Source organism: Biomphalaria glabrata, chromosome 11 (assembly GCF_947242115.1).
Source record: "Biomphalaria glabrata chromosome 11, xgBioGlab47.1, whole genome shotgun sequence".
In the NCBI taxonomy this organism is placed as follows: Eukaryota; Metazoa; Mollusca; class Gastropoda; family Planorbidae; genus Biomphalaria; species Biomphalaria glabrata.
In genome coordinates, this window is record NC_074721.1 from 35484989 (window position 1) to 35505233 (window position 20245).

The window sequence follows — 20245 nt, forward strand, 5'->3', positions numbered from 1 at the left end:
AGAAAAAAAAAAAAGAGTCTAAAATTAGTATCACACAACAGATAAACTAGAAGAGCAGTTATTTCAACATTAATAGAGATAATGAACACACACACACACAATTTTATGTACAGACATTCTTTACCTGTGCCTAATGTCATAGGATGCAACAATAACTTTTATGCTTCCCCAGTAATATTGATCCATCCAAGACTGCAATATTTGTTGAAAGGTGTTAATGACTTGATCTGTGTAGATCCCTAGGTTAGTTTGAGCTAAGGTCAATTTTGTGTAGACTGAAAAGATAAATAAAATAGTGACCACTCATCTTTTTTTTCAAATGTCAAGATCTCAATGAATAGTTAAAGTTGAAATTTTATGTTTTTAAGGCCACAGAACTATCATTAAACAATGGTATTTGATCAAATAGTTAAATTGAAAGAGAAATTCTTTTTCTTACAAAGCATTCAGTAAAGCAATTATATTTAGGTATGCCAAATATGTTATCTCAAAATGTTTACTCACCTAATTTTTCAAAACCTGTGAAAAATAAAAAGATTTTAGAGAACGTTGAACATGTAAAGAAAAAATTAAAAAATCAACATGTTATTAAAAATGACAGTTATTACAATAAAAATATGTTAAAGAAATTATATTAGTTGTATTTAAAAAAAAAAATTATTACAATGGATTGTCCATAGGTTAAGTAAGTAAATAAATTTTAACAAATTAAAAAAAAGTGACACTCACACAGATAGCTTCCATATGTATTGTAACACTGCAAGTTTTCAGCACAAGGGCTAACATTTTGTAGACATTCATTCATGTCAACATCACACAATGTTGATTCAAATCCAGATTTACATGTACAGTTTCCAGTCAAGCCATCACAGCTCTCTGTATTATCAGTGTGACAACTACATGAAGAGTTACAGTCAGAGCCAAATGTCCAGCTACTGCATGCTGTAAAGAAAGAAAATGAAAGAAGCAGCAGAGTTACTAACAATATACTTTAAATTACTTATTTTACTCAGAAAGACAAAGAAAAACAAAAAAACAACAACAATGCATTTATGTATGATTTGAAAGCACAAACTCTAATTACAAAGTGAAACTTTATGTCCCATTAGGTGTCATACGCATTTGAAATGAAACACAAATATATACCTTCACAAATATTGGGATTGTTTGGATTTCTTTTGTAGCCATCATGACATTTGCACTCATAATCACCCAACCTGTTGATGCAGTCAGAGTACTGGTCACAAGGAGAATATCTTGAACAGCGATCCAAGAGTTTTTCACAGTCTGAACCTTCAAAATTGGATGCACAAATACAAGCTCCTTGATATTTTTCACAAACTACTGTATTGTTATGTGCACAGTTGCATACTGCTGTGCAGTTTTCTCCCCACATCCAATTTCCACATGCTGTTGCATTTTGAAAATAAAAAAAAAATAAAAAATCAATGTTACTGTAAGTTTGAAATATGATTTCTGTATGAAAAAATAAATTAATAATAGTTTTAATTTTTTTTTTTTTACTGTAAACTATATAGCTTTAATTGTACATTACTTTCGACACAGTCAAAATTCAATGAGTTGCTGTTAGAGATGATGAAATTTCCTCCATTGCAGAAGTATTGGGCAACAGAAAGACTGTTGATTATTTCACTCCAATTTACAGCTGATTGTAAAGAGAAAATATCAATTTGTTAGGTAATACACTGATCTGTCTATAGGGCAGATGATGTAAAAGTCATCTGTTTTTTAGACAATGATTAATGAGCAGGGTGTCATGTGGCCAGCACAATGACCAACTGCCTTTACTTTCCTCAACTTAAGTCAGGTACCCATTAGAGTTGGGTGGACCAAGGGGCGTCATAAAAATCCCCAAATTAAAAATCCCAGTCTTCACTGAGATTCTAGCCCAGGACCCCATTTTTGGAAGCCAAGCACTTAAACACTCAGCCACCATGCACTCTAAATATACTGATAGGAGAAGTAATTAATCTGAGTTTACTATACATAGTAAATTATAAATTTCAAGTGTTGGTTTCTTTTTCTTACCCATAGTTTCATCAGCTCTATCTTGTTGTGTCTTGTACAAATACAATGGTCCAGTTAGGTTTCCTTGAAGCTTTTCATGAGATAAAACCATTGTTTCTGCAATTTTTCTGAGTAGTTTGTCATCAACATCTTTCCGAAGCCAGATTTCATATTCAGAATGGTATAGATAGTTGTAGGGGTAGGAGTAATAATTGCTAGAGGAAAAAAATCAGCATGTATAAAAACAAACCAAAAATGATAAATACATTTTTGACATAAAATTTCCTATTTTTTTAAACAAACGTACTTGTTATTACTGTATAAGAAGGCCTTAATAAACTCTGGTATATTTTGAAACATTGAGTTTAAAACCTGTGGAAGAGAACAAAAACTAATTAAGACAGAATGTATCTATAAATGTGACAATTATAATTATTTTTTCCATTAAAAAAAATGTTTTTACCTGAAGTACTCCATAGGGGTTATTTGTATTCCAGGCCGTGTGTGAAATATATAAAATATGTTTAGTAACATCCTCTGAAAGCAAAGCATGTTGTTGTTTTTTAAAAAAGCACAAAACAATATTGTCTTCTTTATATGGCACTGAACTATTTTAACATGAAAATTAATGCTGATGAGAGATGTTCTAATTCAGAACTGGGGAAATAGTGCAGTTAGAAAAAATGAGATTGTCTTTTATCTGAATATGTAAGCAATAATAAACACAAATATTTTTCTGTCATTTTAAAGAAACCTTTTTATGTATATAAAATAAGGCAAACACATAATGAATGTTTTAGAAAAATAACATACCTATGGTTGTAACACTTATTTTGAAAGGCTGTTCCAATCTGATGGCTGGGTAGTTCTAAATAAGCAAGGCAAAAATAATAGTTTTAAGTTAATGGTTAAAAAACAACAACTTTGGAATGAAAATTTTCTTTTGAACTAAAGAAATTCAATTAGTTTCTTTAATATAAACATTCTCATGCTCTTTAAATCAGTTTGCAGTTATAATATACCATAAGTGGTAGCCATTGAATTAGTTGAGTACTATCGTGAAGACTTCTCAAAAGCAAGTCTACCGTGCTTTGATCATGATTATTACTGGAACTAACAGATGATGTATAAATCCTAAAAATAAAATGGAAACATACCAAGATTAAGATTTTATGATGGAGACATCAACACATGTTGAAGAACAGTTGAACAAAACCTCTAAGTTTTAACATATTACCTGGTGTGATAGATGCCAATTTGAATAATTGTGTGGAACAACTTGCATGTTGTATTTACAGTGCAGCTAGGATCTGGAATGCAAACAGCATTTCCAACATAGTTGGTAAGTATGTTTTCGCAGCCATAATAGGGTGAGCAAAAGCGACTGAAAAGTATTGAAAAAGGGAAAACAAATAATCAATATTACACAAATGTGATTTATATAGTTTTTTTTTTCTTCATACTAAAACATAACAACTATCACATTATGAGAGGAAAAAGGCAAAATTACTTAGAGTAACGGTTGCTTTGTGTGATCATAAGACGAACAAGTTCTCTTTCATCAACACTGTTGAAATATTGAGGATCATCTTTCAGGCACTTCGGAGTCACAATGGTAACATTCATTTCAATGTTGATAAATGGGTTATTGACCGTCCTCCCTGAAATAAAAGTTATTTTTATTTCAAGAGATGAAAAGAACTGGCGTAGACTCAAATATTTGTTTAAAGGTTATACTTTATAGACAATAGGAGAAGGTTGAGTGAAATGCTTGCTTCAGATCCAAATGTTACAGGCTTGAATTTTAACAAGTGATCACTAGTATGTACCTGGATTTACTTAATTAAGCTGTGGAAAGTAAATGTGAAAAGATAATCTGCTGCTCACTCTCTTTCTAATCTTTTGTAGAACTTTGCATAACCTATTCTATGGATGTATGGTATTAAAGGACTTCTTTGTCTCCTTTCAAAATACCATAAATATGGATTGCAATCTCTTGTACAACTTTTGCTCTGTCCCCTGCTCTTAAAAAATAAGTCTACAAAAGGTCCATCTTAGAGTCATCTGCACATCTTCTGATGTGCCTTCCTTGGTTTTCTTTGCCTATAACCGTGCGTCATTACAATATGTTTTTAAAGTTCTTGAAATGTTTCATTACTTATCTTAATATTTCTTACTTTGACAATGCTAATCAGATTATCTGAAACCAACATTCTGTGGCATTTTATGTCTCAAGAGACAATCTTTTTCATTTTGCAACTTCTTGTGTGACTAAACAGGCCAGTCCTTAATACTTAGCTGCGGTCAGAGGTTGGGCATCTGTAATCGCCAGGTGCCATTGCACCTTCACCCTTCATGCTACTACTATTGTGTATGGCATCTGCAATCTGGGACCATTCCTTTATGCTCACTCTCCATGTGGATCTTTCCAGTGCCACTTTTTCCCAACTGTTAGTGTTGATTTTGAAGAGCTTCATGTCACATCTGCATACATCCATCAGTATACCTTAAAAGTGGTCGACCAGTGGCTCTCTTGCCTTCTGTTAGATGACCATACAGAATGTCTTGTGGAAGTCGGCCTTGTGGCATTCTATGAATGTGACCAAGCCAGCCAAGGCATGTCCTGGCACCCTGCTCTTTGGAGCACTTCCTCATTGGTTGTTATTCATTAACTAACAATCACGATTATGATTTCTAAGCAGGTCTTTTCATTATTTTAGACATTTTTTAGAAGATAAGGATGGGCTATTATTGTAAATTAGTCTTAAGCTACTTACATTCTCCATCCAGACAAGAGGTTGAGTTGTAAGAAGTGAATGGACAGAGGTGACAAGTATTATCTGCATCACTCCAGTACATGTTTTGTGGACAAGGTTCACAGGTCAATTTATCAAGAGACAGGTAGTAACCAGGCTTGCAATTTTCTGTCAGTGCAAATAAAAAGCCAAGGCTGATACTCATTTATAAATATTTTTACACAAGAATTTAGACAAATAAAAATAAAAAACAAAACAAAATATTGGTAATAAACAAAATCATATGTTGAAAAAAAAAACAACAACAAAAAGGTTTCTCGATTTTTTTTAAATACTAAATAAGACTCAGGATTAATAAGACTAACCAATGCAGTAACGTTGTGAATTTGCTCCCTGAATTAAAGTAGTTTTTCCTATCTCACAGGCCACACAATGTTCTTTTTCAGCATACAAACCATAGTCACAGATATCTGAAGCAACAGATTTTCATCTTATATATAAAGATGCATCTCATCCAATTTATAAAGTTTAAGCTATATGATAATAATGATAATGTAAGCGAATTATAACAGTTGTAAAAACATTTCTTATTACCTTGACAGATTGGAAGAAATTCTGAATTCAAACAAGTGCTGTTTGATGGACAGATCCCAAAAGACTGACACATTTTGTATACTGCAGACAGAAATAATTACACTTACAAAGCCAGTACATATAAATATACATTAATTTTAAGGTATGCATGTCCATTTTTTTCAAAGGACCCAAATGAATTTTACAATTTTGATTTATCAAATTATATCCAACCTTTTTGTAAAATAAAATACAACACTAGTAAAGATTTTCACCATGAATACTAATGCAACCTTTACAAGAGATACACATAGTTGTATATTCTCACACTATGATACAGATCATTTTTAAGCCCTTTCAGAATGTCCTTTCTTCATATTAAATTGGACATTTATTGTTTTGTTTTTTTCAATGTTACCTTTAGGATTCATGTCAAACGTTGCTCCTTCAGCCGTCTCATACACTTTAAATGATGAAATCTCATAGTCAGTCCCATTGACTGAAAACTGTTTTGATTGAGTTATTAACTGATTGTAAATTATCTGTGTCAAATAAGAGTCTAGGAATTGACTTCCATATAGAGTAATGAGTTTATAGAAAATATCTGTACTGCTTGAGCTGCAAAGAACAAAAAGGAGAAGAAAAAAAAAAAAGAGTCTAAAATTAGTATCACACAACAGATAAACTAGAAGAGCAGTTATTTCAACATTAATAGAGATAATGAACACACACACACACAATTTTATGTACAGACATTCTTTACCTGTGCCTAATGTCATAGGATGCAACAATAACTTTTATGCTTCCCCAGTAATATTGATCCATCCAAGACTGCAATATTTGTTGAAAGGTGTTAATGACTTGATCTGTGTAGATCCCTAGGTTAGTTTGAGCTAAGGTCAATTTTGTGTAGACTGAAAAGATAAATAAAATAGTGACCACTCATCTTTTTTTTCAAATGTCAAGATCTCAATGAATAGTTAAAGTTGAAATTTTATGTTTTTAAGGCCACAGAACTATCATTAAACAATGGTATTTGATCAAATAGTTAAATTGAAAGAGAAATTCTTTTTCTTACAAAGCATTCAGTAAAGCAATTATATTTAGGTATGCCAAATATGTTATCTCAAAATGTTTACTCACCTAATTTTTCAAAACCTGTGAAAAATAAAAAGATTTTAGAGAACGTTGAACATGTAAAGAAAAAATTAAAAAATCAACATGTTATTAAAAATGACAGTTATTACAATAAAAATATGTTAAAGAAATTATATTAGTTGTATTTAAAAAAAAAAATTATTACAATGGATTGTCCATAGGTTAAGTAAGTAAATAAATTTTAACAAATTAAAAAAAAGTGACACTCACACAGATAGCTTCCATATGTATTGTAACACTGCAAGTTTTCAGCACAAGGGCTAACATTTTGTAGACATTCATTCATGTCAACATCACACAATGTTGATTCAAATCCAGATTTACATGTACAGTTTCCAGTCAAGCCATCACAGCTCTCTGTATTATCAGTGTGACAACTACATGAAGAGTTACAGTCAGAGCCAAATGTCCAGCTACTGCATGCTGTAAAGAAAGAAAATGAAAGAAGCAGCAGAGTTACTAACAATATACTTTAAATTACTTATTTTACTCAGAAAGACAAAGAAAAACAAAAAAACAACAACAATGCATTTATGTATGATTTGAAAGCACAAACTCTAATTACAAAGTGAAACTTTATGTCCCATTAGGTGTCATACGCATTTGAAATGAAACACAAATATATACCTTCACAAATATTGGGATTGTTTGGATTTCTTTTGTAGCCATCATGACATTTGCACTCATAATCACCCAACCTGTTGATGCAGTCAGAGTACTGGTCACAAGGAGAATATCTTGAACAGCGATCCAAGAGTTTTTCACAGTCTGAACCTTCAAAATTGGATGCACAAATACAAGCTCCTTGATATTTTTCACAAACTACTGTATTGTTATGTGCACAGTTGCATACTGCTGTGCAGTTTTCTCCCCACATCCAATTTCCACATGCTGTTGCATTTTGAAAATAAAAAAAAAATAAAAAATCAATGTTACTGTAAGTTTGAAATATGATTTCTGTATGAAAAAATAAATTAATAATAGTTTTAATTTTTTTTTTTTTACTGTAAACTATATAGCTTTAATTGTACATTACTTTCGACACAGTCAAAATTCAATGAGTTGCTGTTAGAGATGATGAAATTTCCTCCATTGCAGAAGTATTGGGCAACAGAAAGACTGTTGATTATTTCACTCCAATTTACAGCTGATTGTAAAGAGAAAATATCAATTTGTTAGGTAATACACTGATCTGTCTATAGGGCAGATGATGTAAAAGTCATCTGTTTTTTAGACAATGATTAATGAGCAGGGTGTCATGTGGCCAGCACAATGACCAACTGCCTTTACTTTCCTCAACTTAAGTCAGGTACCCATTAGAGTTGGGTGGACCAAGGGGCGTCATAAAAATCCCCAAATTAAAAATCCCAGTCTTCACTGAGATTCTAGCCCAGGACCCCATTTTTGGAAGCCAAGCACTTAAACACTCAGCCACCATGCACTCTAAATATACTGATAGGAGAAGTAATTAATCTGAGTTTACTATACATAGTAAATTATAAATTTCAAGTGTTGGTTTCTTTTTCTTACCCATAGTTTCATCAGCTCTATCTTGTTGTGTCTTGTACAAATACAATGGTCCAGTTAGGTTTCCTTGAAGCTTTTCATGAGATAAAACCATTGTTTCTGCAATTTTTCTGAGTAGTTTGTCATCAACATCTTTCCGAAGCCAGATTTCATATTCAGAATGGTATAGATAGTTGTAGGGGTAGGAGTAATAATTGCTAGAGGAAAAAAATCAGCATGTATAAAAACAAACCAAAAATGATAAATACATTTTTGACATAAAATTTCCTATTTTTTTAAACAAACGTACTTGTTATTACTGTATAAGAAGGCCTTAATAAACTCTGGTATATTTTGAAACATTGAGTTTAAAACCTGTGGAAGAGAACAAAAACTAATTAAGACAGAATGTATCTATAAATGTGACAATTATAATTATTTTTTCCATTAAAAAAAATGTTTTTACCTGAAGTACTCCATAGGGGTTATTTGTATTCCAGGCCGTGTGTGAAATATATAAAATATGTTTAGTAACATCCTCTGAAAGCAAAGCATGTTGTTGTTTTTTAAAAAAGCACAAAACAATATTGTCTTCTTTATATGGCACTGAACTATTTTAACATGAAAATTAATGCTGATGAGAGATGTTCTAATTCAGAACTGGGGAAATAGTGCAGTTAGAAAAAATGAGATTGTCTTTTATCTGAATATGTAAGCAATAATAAACACAAATATTTTTCTGTCATTTTAAAGAAACCTTTTTATGTATATAAAATAAGGCAAACACATAATGAATGTTTTAGAAAAATAACATACCTATGGTTGTAACACTTATTTTGAAAGGCTGTTCCAATCTGATGGCTGGGTAGTTCTAAATAAGCAAGGCAAAAATAATAGTTTTAAGTTAATGGTTAAAAAACAACAACTTTGGAATGAAAATTTTCTTTTGAACTAAAGAAATTCAATTAGTTTCTTTAATATAAACATTCTCATGCTCTTTAAATCAGTTTGCAGTTATAATATACCATAAGTGGTAGCCATTGAATTAGTTGAGTACTATCGTGAAGACTTCTCAAAAGCAAGTCTACCGTGCTTTGATCATGATTATTACTGGAACTAACAGATGATGTATAAATCCTAAAAATAAAATGGAAACATACCAAGATTAAGATTTTATGATGGAGACATCAACACATGTTGAAGAACAGTTGAACAAAACCTCTAAGTTTTAACATATTACCTGGTGTGATAGATGCCAATTTGAATAATTGTGTGGAACAACTTGCATGTTGTATTTACAGTGCAGCTAGGATCTGGAATGCAAACAGCATTTCCAACATAGTTGGTAAGTATGTTTTCGCAGCCATAATAGGGTGAGCAAAAGCGACTGAAAAGTATTGAAAAAGGGAAAACAAATAATCAATATTACACAAATGTGATTTATATAGTTTTTTTTTTCTTCATACTAAAACATAACAACTATCACATTATGAGAGGAAAAAGGCAAAATTACTTAGAGTAACGGTTGCTTTGTGTGATCATAAGACGAACAAGTTCTCTTTCATCAACACTGTTGAAATATTGAGGATCATCTTTCAGGCACTTCGGAGTCACAATGGTAACATTCATTTCAATGTTGATAAATGGGTTATTGACCGTCCTCCCTGAAATAAAAGTTATTTTTATTTCAAGAGATGAAAAGAACTGGCGTAGACTCAAATATTTGTTTAAAGGTTATACTTTATAGACAATAGGAGAAGGTTGAGTGAAATGCTTGCTTCAGATCCAAATGTTACAGGCTTGAATTTTAACAAGTGATCACTAGTATGTACCTGGATTTACTTAATTAAGCTGTGGAAAGTAAATGTGAAAAGATAATCTGCTGCTCACTCTCTTTCTAATCTTTTGTAGAACTTTGCATAACCTATTCTATGGATGTATGGTATTAAAGGACTTCTTTGTCTCCTTTCAAAATACCATAAATATGGATTGCAATCTCTTGTACAACTTTTGCTCTGTCCCCTGCTCTTAAAAAATAAGTCTACAAAAGGTCCATCTTAGAGTCATCTGCACATCTTCTGATGTGCCTTCCTTGGTTTTCTTTGCCTATAACCGTGCGTCATTACAATATGTTTTTAAAGTTCTTGAAATGTTTCATTACTTATCTTAATATTTCTTACTTTGACAATGCTAATCAGATTATCTGAAACCAACATTCTGTGGCATTTTATGTCTCAAGAGACAATCTTTTTCATTTTGCAACTTCTTGTGTGACTAAACAGGCCAGTCCTTAATACTTAGCTGCGGTCAGAGGTTGGGCATCTGTAATCGCCAGGTGCCATTGCACCTTCACGCTACTACTATTGTGTATGGCATCTGCAATCTGGGACCATTCCTTTATGCTCACTCTCCATGTGGATCTTTCCAGTGCCACTTTTTCCCAACTGTTAGTGTTGATTTTGAAGAGCTTCATGTCACATCTGCATACATCCATCAGTATACCTTAAAAGTGGTCGACCAGTGGCTCTCTTGCCTTCTGTTAGATGACCATACAGAATGTCTTGTGGAAGTCGGCCTTGTGGCATTCTATGAATGTGACCAAGCCAGCCAAGGCATGTCCTGGCACCCTGCTCTTTGGAGCACTTCCTCATTGGTTGTTATTCATTAACTAACAATCACGATTATGATTTCTAAGCAGGTCTTTTCATTATTTTAGACATTTTTTAGAAGATAAGGATGGGCTATTATTGTAAATTAGTCTTAAGCTACTTACATTCTCCATCCAGACAAGAGGTTGAGTTGTAAGAAGTGAATGGACAGAGGTGACAAGTATTATCTGCATCACTCCAGTACATGTTTTGTGGACAAGGTTCACAGGTCAATTTGTCAAGAGACAGGTAGTAACCAGGCTTGCAATTTTCTGTCAGTGCAAATAAAAAGCCAAGGCTGATACTCATTTATAAATATTTTTACACAAGAATTTAGACAAATAAAAATAAAAAACAAAACAAAATATTGGTAATAAACAAAATCATATGTTGAAAAAAAAAACAACAACAAAAAGGTTTCTCGATTTTTTTTAAATACTAAATAAGACTCAGGATTAATAAGACTAACCAATGCAGTAACGTTGTGAATTTGCTCCCTGAATTAAAGTAGTTTTTCCTATCTCACAGGCCACACAATGTTCTTTTTCAGCATACAAACCATAGTCACAGATATCTGAAGCAACAGATTTTCATCTTATATATAAAGATGCATCTCATCCAATTTATAAAGTTTAAGCTATATGATAATAATGATAATGTAAGCGAATTATAACAGTTGTAAAAACATTTCTTATTACCTTGACAGATTGGAAGAAATTCTGAATTCAAACAAGTGCTGTTTGATGGACAGATCCCAAAAGACTGACACATTTTGTATACTGCAGACAGAAATAATTACACTTACAAAGCCAGTACATATAAATATACATTAATTTTAAGGTATGCATGTCCATTTTTTTCAAAGGACCCAAATGAATTTTACAATTTTGATTTATCAAATTATATCCAACCTTTTTGTAAAATAAAATACAACACTAGTAAAGATTTTCACCATGAATACTAATGCAACCTTTACAAGAGATACACATAGTTGTATATTCTCACACTATGATACAGATCATTTTTAAGCCCTTTCAGAATGTCCTTTCTTCATATTAAATTGGACATTTATTGTTTTGTTTTTTTCAATGTTACCTTTAGGATTCATGTCAAACGTTGCTCCTTCAGCCGTCTCATACACTTTAAATGATGAAATCTCATAGTCAGTCCCATTGACTGAAAACTGTTTTGATTGAGTTATTAACTGATTGTAAATTATCTGTGTCAAATAAGAGTCTAGGAATTGACTTCCATATAGAGTAATGAGTTTATAGAAAATATCTGTACTGCTTGAGCTGCAAAGAACAAAAAGGAGAAGAAAAAAAAAAAAGAGTCTAAAATTAGTATCACACAACAGATAAACTAGAAGAGCAGTTATTTCAACATTAATAGAGATAATGAACACACACACACACAATTTTATGTACAGACATTCTTTACCTGTGCCTAATGTCATAGGATGCAACAATAACTTTTATGCTTCCCCAGTAATATTGATCCATCCAAGACTGCAATATTTGTTGAAAGGTGTTAATGACTTGATCTGTGTAGATCCCTAGGTTAGTTTGAGCTAAGGTCAATTTTGTGTAGACTGAAAAGATAAATAAAATAGTGACCACTCATCTTTTTTTTCAAATGTCAAGATCTCAATGAATAGTTAAAGTTGAAATTTTATGTTTTTAAGGCCACAGAACTATCATTAAACAATGGTATTTGATCAAATAGTTAAATTGAAAGAGAAATTCTTTTTCTTACAAAGCATTCAGTAAAGCAATTATATTTAGGTATGCCAAATATGTTATCTCAAAATGTTTACTCACCTAATTTTTCAAAACCTGTGAAAAATAAAAAGATTTTAGAGAACGTTGAACATGTAAAGAAAAAATTAAAAAATCAACATGTTATTAAAAATGACAGTTATTACAATAAAAATATGTTAAAGAAATTATATTAGTTGTATTTAAAAAAAAAAATTATTACAATGGATTGTCCATAGGTTAAGTAAGTAAATAAATTTTAACAAATTAAAAAAAAGTGACACTCACACAGATAGCTTCCATATGTATTGTAACACTGCAAGTTTTCAGCACAAGGGCTAACATTTTGTAGACATTCATTCATGTCAACATCACACAATGTTGATTCAAATCCAGATTTACATGTACAGTTTCCAGTCAAGCCATCACAGCTCTCTGTATTATCAGTGTGACAACTACATGAAGAGTTACAGTCAGAGCCAAATGTCCAGCTACTGCATGCTGTAAAGAAAGAAAATGAAAGAAGCAGCAGAGTTACTAACAATATACTTTAAATTACTTATTTTACTCAGAAAGACAAAGAAAAACAAAAAAACAACAACAATGCATTTATGTATGATTTGAAAGCACAAACTCTAATTACAAAGTGAAACTTTATGTCCCATTAGGTGTCATACGCATTTGAAATGAAACACAAATATATACCTTCACAAATATTGGGATTGTTTGGATTTCTTTTGTAGCCATCATGACATTTGCACTCATAATCACCCAACCTGTTGATGCAGTCAGAGTACTGGTCACAAGGAGAATATCTTGAACAGCGATCCAAGAGTTTTTCACAGTCTGAACCTTCAAAATTGGATGCACAAATACAAGCTCCTTGATATTTTTCACAAACTACTGTATTGTTATGTGCACAGTTGCATACTGCTGTGCAGTTTTCTCCCCACATCCAATTTCCACATGCTGTTGCATTTTGAAAATAAAAAAAAAATAAAAAATCAATGTTACTGTAAGTTTGAAATATGATTTCTGTATGAAAAAATAAATTAATAATAGTTTTAATTTTTTTTTTTTTACTGTAAACTATATAGCTTTAATTGTACATTACTTTCGACACAGTCAAAATTCAATGAGTTGCTGTTAGAGATGATGAAATTTCCTCCATTGCAGAAGTATTGGGCAACAGAAAGACTGTTGATTATTTCACTCCAATTTACAGCTGATTGTAAAGAGAAAATATCAATTTGTTAGGTAATACACTGATCTGTCTATAGGGCAGATGATGTAAAAGTCATCTGTTTTTTAGACAATGATTAATGAGCAGGGTGTCATGTGGCCAGCACAATGACCAACTGCCTTTACTTTCCTCAACTTAAGTCAGGTACCCATTAGAGTTGGGTGGACCAAGGGGCGTCATAAAAATCCCCAAATTAAAAATCCCAGTCTTCACTGAGATTCTAGCCCAGGACCCCATTTTTGGAAGCCAAGCACTTAAACACTCAGCCACCATGCACTCTAAATATACTGATAGGAGAAGTAATTAATCTGAGTTTACTATACATAGTAAATTATAAATTTCAAGTGTTGGTTTCTTTTTCTTACCCATAGTTTCATCAGCTCTATCTTGTTGTGTCTTGTACAAATACAATGGTCCAGTTAGGTTTCCTTGAAGCTTTTCATGAGATAAAACCATTGTTTCTGCAATTTTTCTGAGTAGTTTGTCATCAACATCTTTCCGAAGCCAGATTTCATATTCAGAATGGTATAGATAGTTGTAGGGGTAGGAGTAATAATTGCTAGAGGAAAAAAATCAGCATGTATAAAAACAAACCAAAAATGATAAATACATTTTTGACATAAAATTTCCTATTTTTTTAAACAAACGTACTTGTTATTACTGTATAAGAAGGCCTTAATAAACTCTGGTATATTTTGAAACATTGAGTTTAAAACCTGTGGAAGAGAACAAAAACTAATTAAGACAGAATGTATCTATAAATGTGACAATTATAATTATTTTTTCCATTAAAAAAAATGTTTTTACCTGAAGTACTCCATAGGGGTTATTTGTATTCCAGGCCGTGTGTGAAATATATAAAATATGTTTAGTAACATCCTCTGAAAGCAAAGCATGTTGTTGTTTTTTAAAAAAGCACAAAACAATATTGTCTTCTTTATATGGCACTGAACTATTTTAACATGAAAATTAATGCTGATGAGAGATGTTCTAATTCAGAACTGGGGAAATAGTGCAGTTAGAAAAAATGAGATTGTCTTTTATCTGAATATGTAAGCAATAATAAACACAAATATTTTTCTGTCATTTTAAAGAAACCTTTTTATGTATATAAAATAAGGCAAACACATAATGAATGTTTTAGAAAAATAACATACCTATGGTTGTAACACTTATTTTGAAAGGCTGTTCCAATCTGATGGCTGGGTAGTTCTAAATAAGCAAGGCAAAAATAATAGTTTTAAGTTAATGGTTAAAAAACAACAACTTTGGAATGAAAATTTTCTTTTGAACTAAAGAAATTCAATTAGTTTCTTTAATATAAACATTCTCATGCTCTTTAAATCAGTTTGCAGTTATAATATACCATAAGTGGTAGCCATTGAATTAGTTGAGTACTATCGTGAAGACTTCTCAAAAGCAAGTCTACCGTGCTTTGATCATGATTATTACTGGAACTAACAGATGATGTATAAATCCTAAAAATAAAATGGAAACATACCAAGATTAAGATTTTATGATGGAGACATCAACACATGTTGAAGAACAGTTGAACAAAACCTCTAAGTTTTAACATATTACCTGGTGTGATAGATGCCAATTTGAATAATTGTGTGGAACAACTTGCATGTTGTATTTACAGTGCAGCTAGGATCTGGAATGCAAACAGCATTTCCAACATAGTTGGTAAGTATGTTTTCGCAGCCATAATAGGGTGAGCAAAAGCGACTGAAAAGTATTGAAAAAGGGAAAACAAATAATCAATATTACACAAATGTGATTTATATAGTTTTTTTTTTCTTCATACTAAAACATAACAACTATCACATTATGAGAGGAAAAAGGCAAAATTACTTAGAGTAACGGTTGCTTTGTGTGATCATAAGACGAACAAGTTCTCTTTCATCAACACTGTTGAAATATTGAGGATCATCTTTCAGGCACTTCGGAGTCACAATGGTAACATTCATTTCAATGTTGATAAATGGGTTATTGACCGTCCTCCCTGAAATAAAAGTTATTTTTATTTCAAGAGATGAAAAGAACTGGCGTAGACTCAAATATTTGTTTAAAGGTTATACTTTATAGACAATAGGAGAAGGTTGAGTGAAATGCTTGCTTCAGATCCAAATGTTACAGGCTTGAATTTTAACAAGTGATCACTAGTATGTACCTGGATTTACTTAATTAAGCTGTGGAAAGTAAATGTGAAAAGATAATCTGCTGCTCACTCTCTTTCTAATCTTTTGTAGAACTTTGCATAACCTATTCTATGGATGTATGGTATTAAAGGACTTCTTTGTCTCCTTTCAAAATACCATAAATATGGATTGCAATCTCTTGTACAACTTTTGCTCTGTCCCCTGCTCTTAAAAAATAAGTCTACAAAAGGTCCATCTTAGAGTCATCTGCACATCTTCTGATGTGCCTTCCTTGGTTTTCTTTGCCTATAACCGTGCGTCATTACAATATGTTTTTAAAGTTCTTGAAATGTTTCATTACTTATCTTAATATTTCTTACTTTGACAATGCTAATCAGATTATCTGAAACCAACATTCTGTGGCATTTTATGTCTCAAGAGACAATCTTTTTCATTTTGCAACTTCTTGTGTGACTAAACAGGCCAGTCCTTAATACTTAGCTGCGGTCAGAGGTTGGGCATCTGTAATCGCCAGGTGCCATTGCACCTTCACGCTACTACTATTGTGTATGGCATCTGCAATCTGGGACCATTCCTTTATGCTCACTCTCCATGTGGATCTTTCCAGTGCCACTTTTTCCCAACTGTTAGTGTTGATTTTGAAGAGCTTCATGTCACATCTGCATACATCCATCAGTATACCTTAAAAGTGGTCGACCAGTGGCTCTCTTGCCTTCTGTTAGATGACCATACAGAATGTCTTGTGGAAGTCGGCCTTGTGGCATTCTATGAATGTGACCAAGCCAGCCAAGGCATGTCCTGGCACCCTGCTCTTTGGAGCACTTCCTCATTGGTTGTTATTCATTAACTAACAATCACGATTATGATTTCTAAGCAGGTCTTTTCATTATTTTAGACATTTTTTAGAAGATAAGGATGGGCTATTATTGTAAATTAGTCTTAAGCTACTTACATTCTCCATCCAGACAAGAGGTTGAGTTGTAAGAAGTGAATGGACAGAGGTGACAAGTATTATCTGCATCACTCCAGTACATGTTTTGTGGACAAGGTTCACAGGTCAATTTGTCAAGAGACAGGTAGTAACCAGGCTTGCAATTTTCTGTCAGTGCAAATAAAAAGCCAAGGCTGATACTCATTTATAAATATTTTTACACAAGAATTTAGACAAATAAAAATAAAAAACAAAACAAAATATTGGTAATAAACAAAATCATATGTTGAAAAAAAAAACAACAACAAAAAGGTTTCTCGATTTTTTTTAAATACTAAATAAGACTCAGGATTAATAAGACTAACCAATGCAGTAACGTTGTGAATTTGCTCCCTGAATTAAAGTAGTTTTTCCTATCTCACAGGCCACACAATGTTCTTTTTCAGCATACAAACCATAGTCACAGATATCTGAAGCAACAGATTTTCATCTTATATATAAAGATGCATCTCATCCAATTTATAAAGTTTAAGCTATATGATAATAATGATAATGTAAGCGAATTATAACAGTTGTAAAAACATTTCTTATTACCTTGACAGATTGGAAGAAATTCTGAATTCAAACAAGTGCTGTTTGATGGACAGATCCCAAAAGACTGACACATTTTGTATACTGCAGACAGAAATAATTACACTTACAAAGCCAGTACATATAAATATACATTAATTTTAAGGTATGCATGTCCATTTTTTTCAAAGGACCCAAATGAATTTTACAATTTTGATTTATCAAATTATATCCAACCTTTTTGTAAAATAAAATACAACACTAGTAAAGATTTTCACCATGAATACTAATGCAACCTTTACAAGAGATACACATAGTTGTATATTCTCACACTATGATACAGATCATTTTTAAGCCCTTTCAGAATGTCCTTTCTTCATATTAAATTGGACATTTATTGTTTTGTTTTTTTCAATGTTACCTTTAGGATTCATGTCAAACGTTGCTCCTTCAGCCGTCTCATACACTTTAAATGATGAAATCTCATAGTCAGTCCCATTGACTGAAAACTGTTTTGATTGAGTTATTAACTGATTGTAAATTATCTGTGTCAAATAAGAGTCTAGGAATTGACTTCCATATAGAGTAATGAGTTTATAGAAAATATCTGTACTGCTTGAGCTGCAAAGAACAAAAAGGAGAAGAAAAAAAAAAAAGAGTCTAAAATTAGTATCACACAACAGATAAACTAGAAGAGCAGTTATTTCAACATTAATAGAGATAATGAACACACACACACACAATTTTATGTACAGACATTCTTTACCTGTGCCTAATGTCATAGGATGCAACAATAACTTTTATGCTTCCCCAGTAATATTGATCCATCCAAGACTGCAATATTTGTTGAAAGGTGTTAATGACTTGATCTGTGTAGATCCCTAGGTTAGTTTGAGCTAAGGTCAATTTTGTGTAGACTGAAAAGATAAATAAAATAGTGACCACTCATCTTTTTTTTCAAATGTCAAGATCTCAATGAATAGTTAAAGTTGAAATTTTATGTTTTTAAGGCCACAGAACTATCATTAAACAATGGTATTTGATCAAATAGTTAAATTGAAAGAGAAATTCTTTTTCTTACAAAGCATTCAGTAAAGCAATTATATTTAGGTATGCCAAATATGTTATCTCAAAATGTTTACTCACCTAATTTTTCAAAACCTGTGAAAAATAAAAAGATTTTAGAGAACGTTGAACATGTAAAGAAAAAATTAAAAAATCAACATGTTATTAAAAATGACAGTTATTACAATAAAAATATGTTAAAGAAATTATATTAGTTGTATTTAAAAAAAAAAATTATTACAATGGATTGTCCATAGGTTAAGTAAGTAAATAAATTTTAACAAATTAAAAAAAAGTGACACTCACACAGATAGCTTCCATATGTATTGTAACACTGCAAGTTTTCAGCACAAGGGCTAACATTTTGTAGACATTCATTCATGTCAACATCACACAATGTTGATTCAAATCCAGATTTACATGTACAGTTTCCAGTCAAGCCATCACAGCTCTCTGTATTATCAGTGTGACAACTACATGAAGAGTTACAGTCAGAGCCAAATGTCCAGCTACTGCATGCTGTAAAGAAAGAAAATGAAAGAAGCAGCAGAGTTACTAACAATATACTTTAAATTACTTATTTTACTCAGAAAGACAAAGAAAAACAAAAAAACAACAACAATGCATTTATGTATGATTTGAAAGCACAAACTCTAATTACAAAGTGAAACTTTATGTCCCATTAGGTGTCATACGCATTTGAAATGAAACACAAATATATACCTTCACAAATATTGGGATTGTTTGGATTTCTTTTGTAGCCATCATGACATTTGCACTCATAATCACCCAACCTGTTGATGCAGTCAGAGTACTGGTCACAAGGAGAATATCTTGAACAGCGATCCAAGAGTTTTTCACAGTCTGAACCTTCAAAATTGGATGCACAAATACAAGCTCCTTGATATTTTTCACAAACTACTGTATTGTTATGTGCACAGTTGCATACTGCTGTGCAGTTTTCTCCCCACATCCAATTTCCACATGCTGTTGCATTTTGAAAATAAAAAAAAAATAAAAAATCAATGTTACTGTAAGTTTGAAATATGATTTCTGTATGAAAAAATAAATTAATAATAGTTTTAATTTTTTTTTTTTTACTGTAAACTATATAGCTTTAATTGTACATTACTTTCGACACAGTCAAAATTCAATGAGTTGCTGTTAGAGATGATGAAATTTCCTCCATTGCAGAAGTATTGGGCAACAGAAAGACTGTTGATTATTTCACTCCAATTTACAGCTGATTGTAAAGAGAAAATATCAATTTGTTAGGTAATACACTGATCTGTCTATAGGGCAGATGATGTAAAAGTCATCTGTTTTTTAGACAATGATTAATGAGCAGGGTGTCATGTGGCCAGCACAATGACCAACTGCCTTTACTTTCCTCAACTTAAGTCAGGTACCCATTAGAGTTGGGTGGACCAAGGGGCGTCATAAAAATCCCCAAATTAAAAATCCCAGTCTTCACTGAGATTCTAGCCCAGGACCCCATTTTTGGAAGCCAAGCACTTAAACACTCAGCCACCATGCACTCTAAATATACTGATAGGAGAAGTAATTAATCTGAGTTTACTATACATAGTAAATTATAAATTTCAAGTGTTGGTTTCTTTTTCTTACCCATAGTTTCATCAGCTCTATCTTGTTGTGTCTTGTACAAATACAATGGTCCAGTTAGGTTTCCTTGAAGCTTTTCATGAGATAAAACCATTGTTTCTGCAATTTTTCTGAGTAGTTTGTCATCAACATCTTTCCGAAGCCAGATTTCATATTCAGAATGGTATAGATAGTTGTAGGGGTAGGAGTAATAATTGCTAGAGGAAAAAAATCAGCATGTATAAA

At 32.0% G+C, this 20245-nt stretch overlaps 1 protein-coding gene across 1 annotated transcript in view; it reads right to left on the minus strand.

The window, feature by feature from the left end:
* The window catches only part of LOC106050532 (uncharacterized), a 94572-nt gene that overhangs the window by 21611 nt on the left and 52716 nt on the right, over positions 1-20245 (minus strand). Inside the window, exons 29-82 of the mRNA XM_056004991.1 lie at positions 20024-20217; positions 19530-19640; positions 19121-19384; positions 18704-18916; positions 18479-18493; positions 18099-18249; positions 17754-17953; positions 17357-17437; positions 17128-17232; positions 16784-16930; positions 15524-15674; positions 15251-15397; positions 15036-15147; positions 14827-14881; positions 14477-14550; positions 14321-14385; positions 14035-14228; positions 13541-13651; positions 13132-13395; positions 12715-12927; positions 12490-12504; positions 12110-12260; positions 11765-11964; positions 11368-11448; positions 11139-11243; positions 10795-10941; positions 9535-9685; positions 9262-9408; positions 9047-9158; positions 8838-8892; positions 8488-8561; positions 8332-8396; positions 8046-8239; positions 7552-7662; positions 7143-7406; positions 6726-6938; positions 6501-6515; positions 6121-6271; positions 5776-5975; positions 5379-5459; positions 5150-5254; positions 4806-4952; positions 3539-3689; positions 3266-3412; positions 3051-3162; positions 2842-2896; positions 2492-2565; positions 2336-2400; positions 2050-2243; positions 1556-1666; positions 1147-1410; positions 730-942; positions 505-519; positions 125-275 (exon numbers count right to left, since the gene is read on the minus strand). Coding sequence (XP_055860966.1) covers positions 125-275; positions 505-519; positions 730-942; positions 1147-1410; positions 1556-1666; positions 2050-2243; positions 2336-2400; positions 2492-2565; positions 2842-2896; positions 3051-3162; positions 3266-3412; positions 3539-3689; positions 4806-4952; positions 5150-5254; positions 5379-5459; positions 5776-5975; positions 6121-6271; positions 6501-6515; positions 6726-6938; positions 7143-7406; positions 7552-7662; positions 8046-8239; positions 8332-8396; positions 8488-8561; positions 8838-8892; positions 9047-9158; positions 9262-9408; positions 9535-9685; positions 10795-10941; positions 11139-11243; positions 11368-11448; positions 11765-11964; positions 12110-12260; positions 12490-12504; positions 12715-12927; positions 13132-13395; positions 13541-13651; positions 14035-14228; positions 14321-14385; positions 14477-14550; positions 14827-14881; positions 15036-15147; positions 15251-15397; positions 15524-15674; positions 16784-16930; positions 17128-17232; positions 17357-17437; positions 17754-17953; positions 18099-18249; positions 18479-18493; positions 18704-18916; positions 19121-19384; positions 19530-19640; positions 20024-20217 — 7203 coding nt within the window. The remainder of the gene's footprint in view (positions 1-124; positions 276-504; positions 520-729; positions 943-1146; positions 1411-1555; positions 1667-2049; positions 2244-2335; positions 2401-2491; positions 2566-2841; positions 2897-3050; positions 3163-3265; positions 3413-3538; positions 3690-4805; positions 4953-5149; positions 5255-5378; positions 5460-5775; positions 5976-6120; positions 6272-6500; positions 6516-6725; positions 6939-7142; positions 7407-7551; positions 7663-8045; positions 8240-8331; positions 8397-8487; positions 8562-8837; positions 8893-9046; positions 9159-9261; positions 9409-9534; positions 9686-10794; positions 10942-11138; positions 11244-11367; positions 11449-11764; positions 11965-12109; positions 12261-12489; positions 12505-12714; positions 12928-13131; positions 13396-13540; positions 13652-14034; positions 14229-14320; positions 14386-14476; positions 14551-14826; positions 14882-15035; positions 15148-15250; positions 15398-15523; positions 15675-16783; positions 16931-17127; positions 17233-17356; positions 17438-17753; positions 17954-18098; positions 18250-18478; positions 18494-18703; positions 18917-19120; positions 19385-19529; positions 19641-20023; positions 20218-20245) is intronic.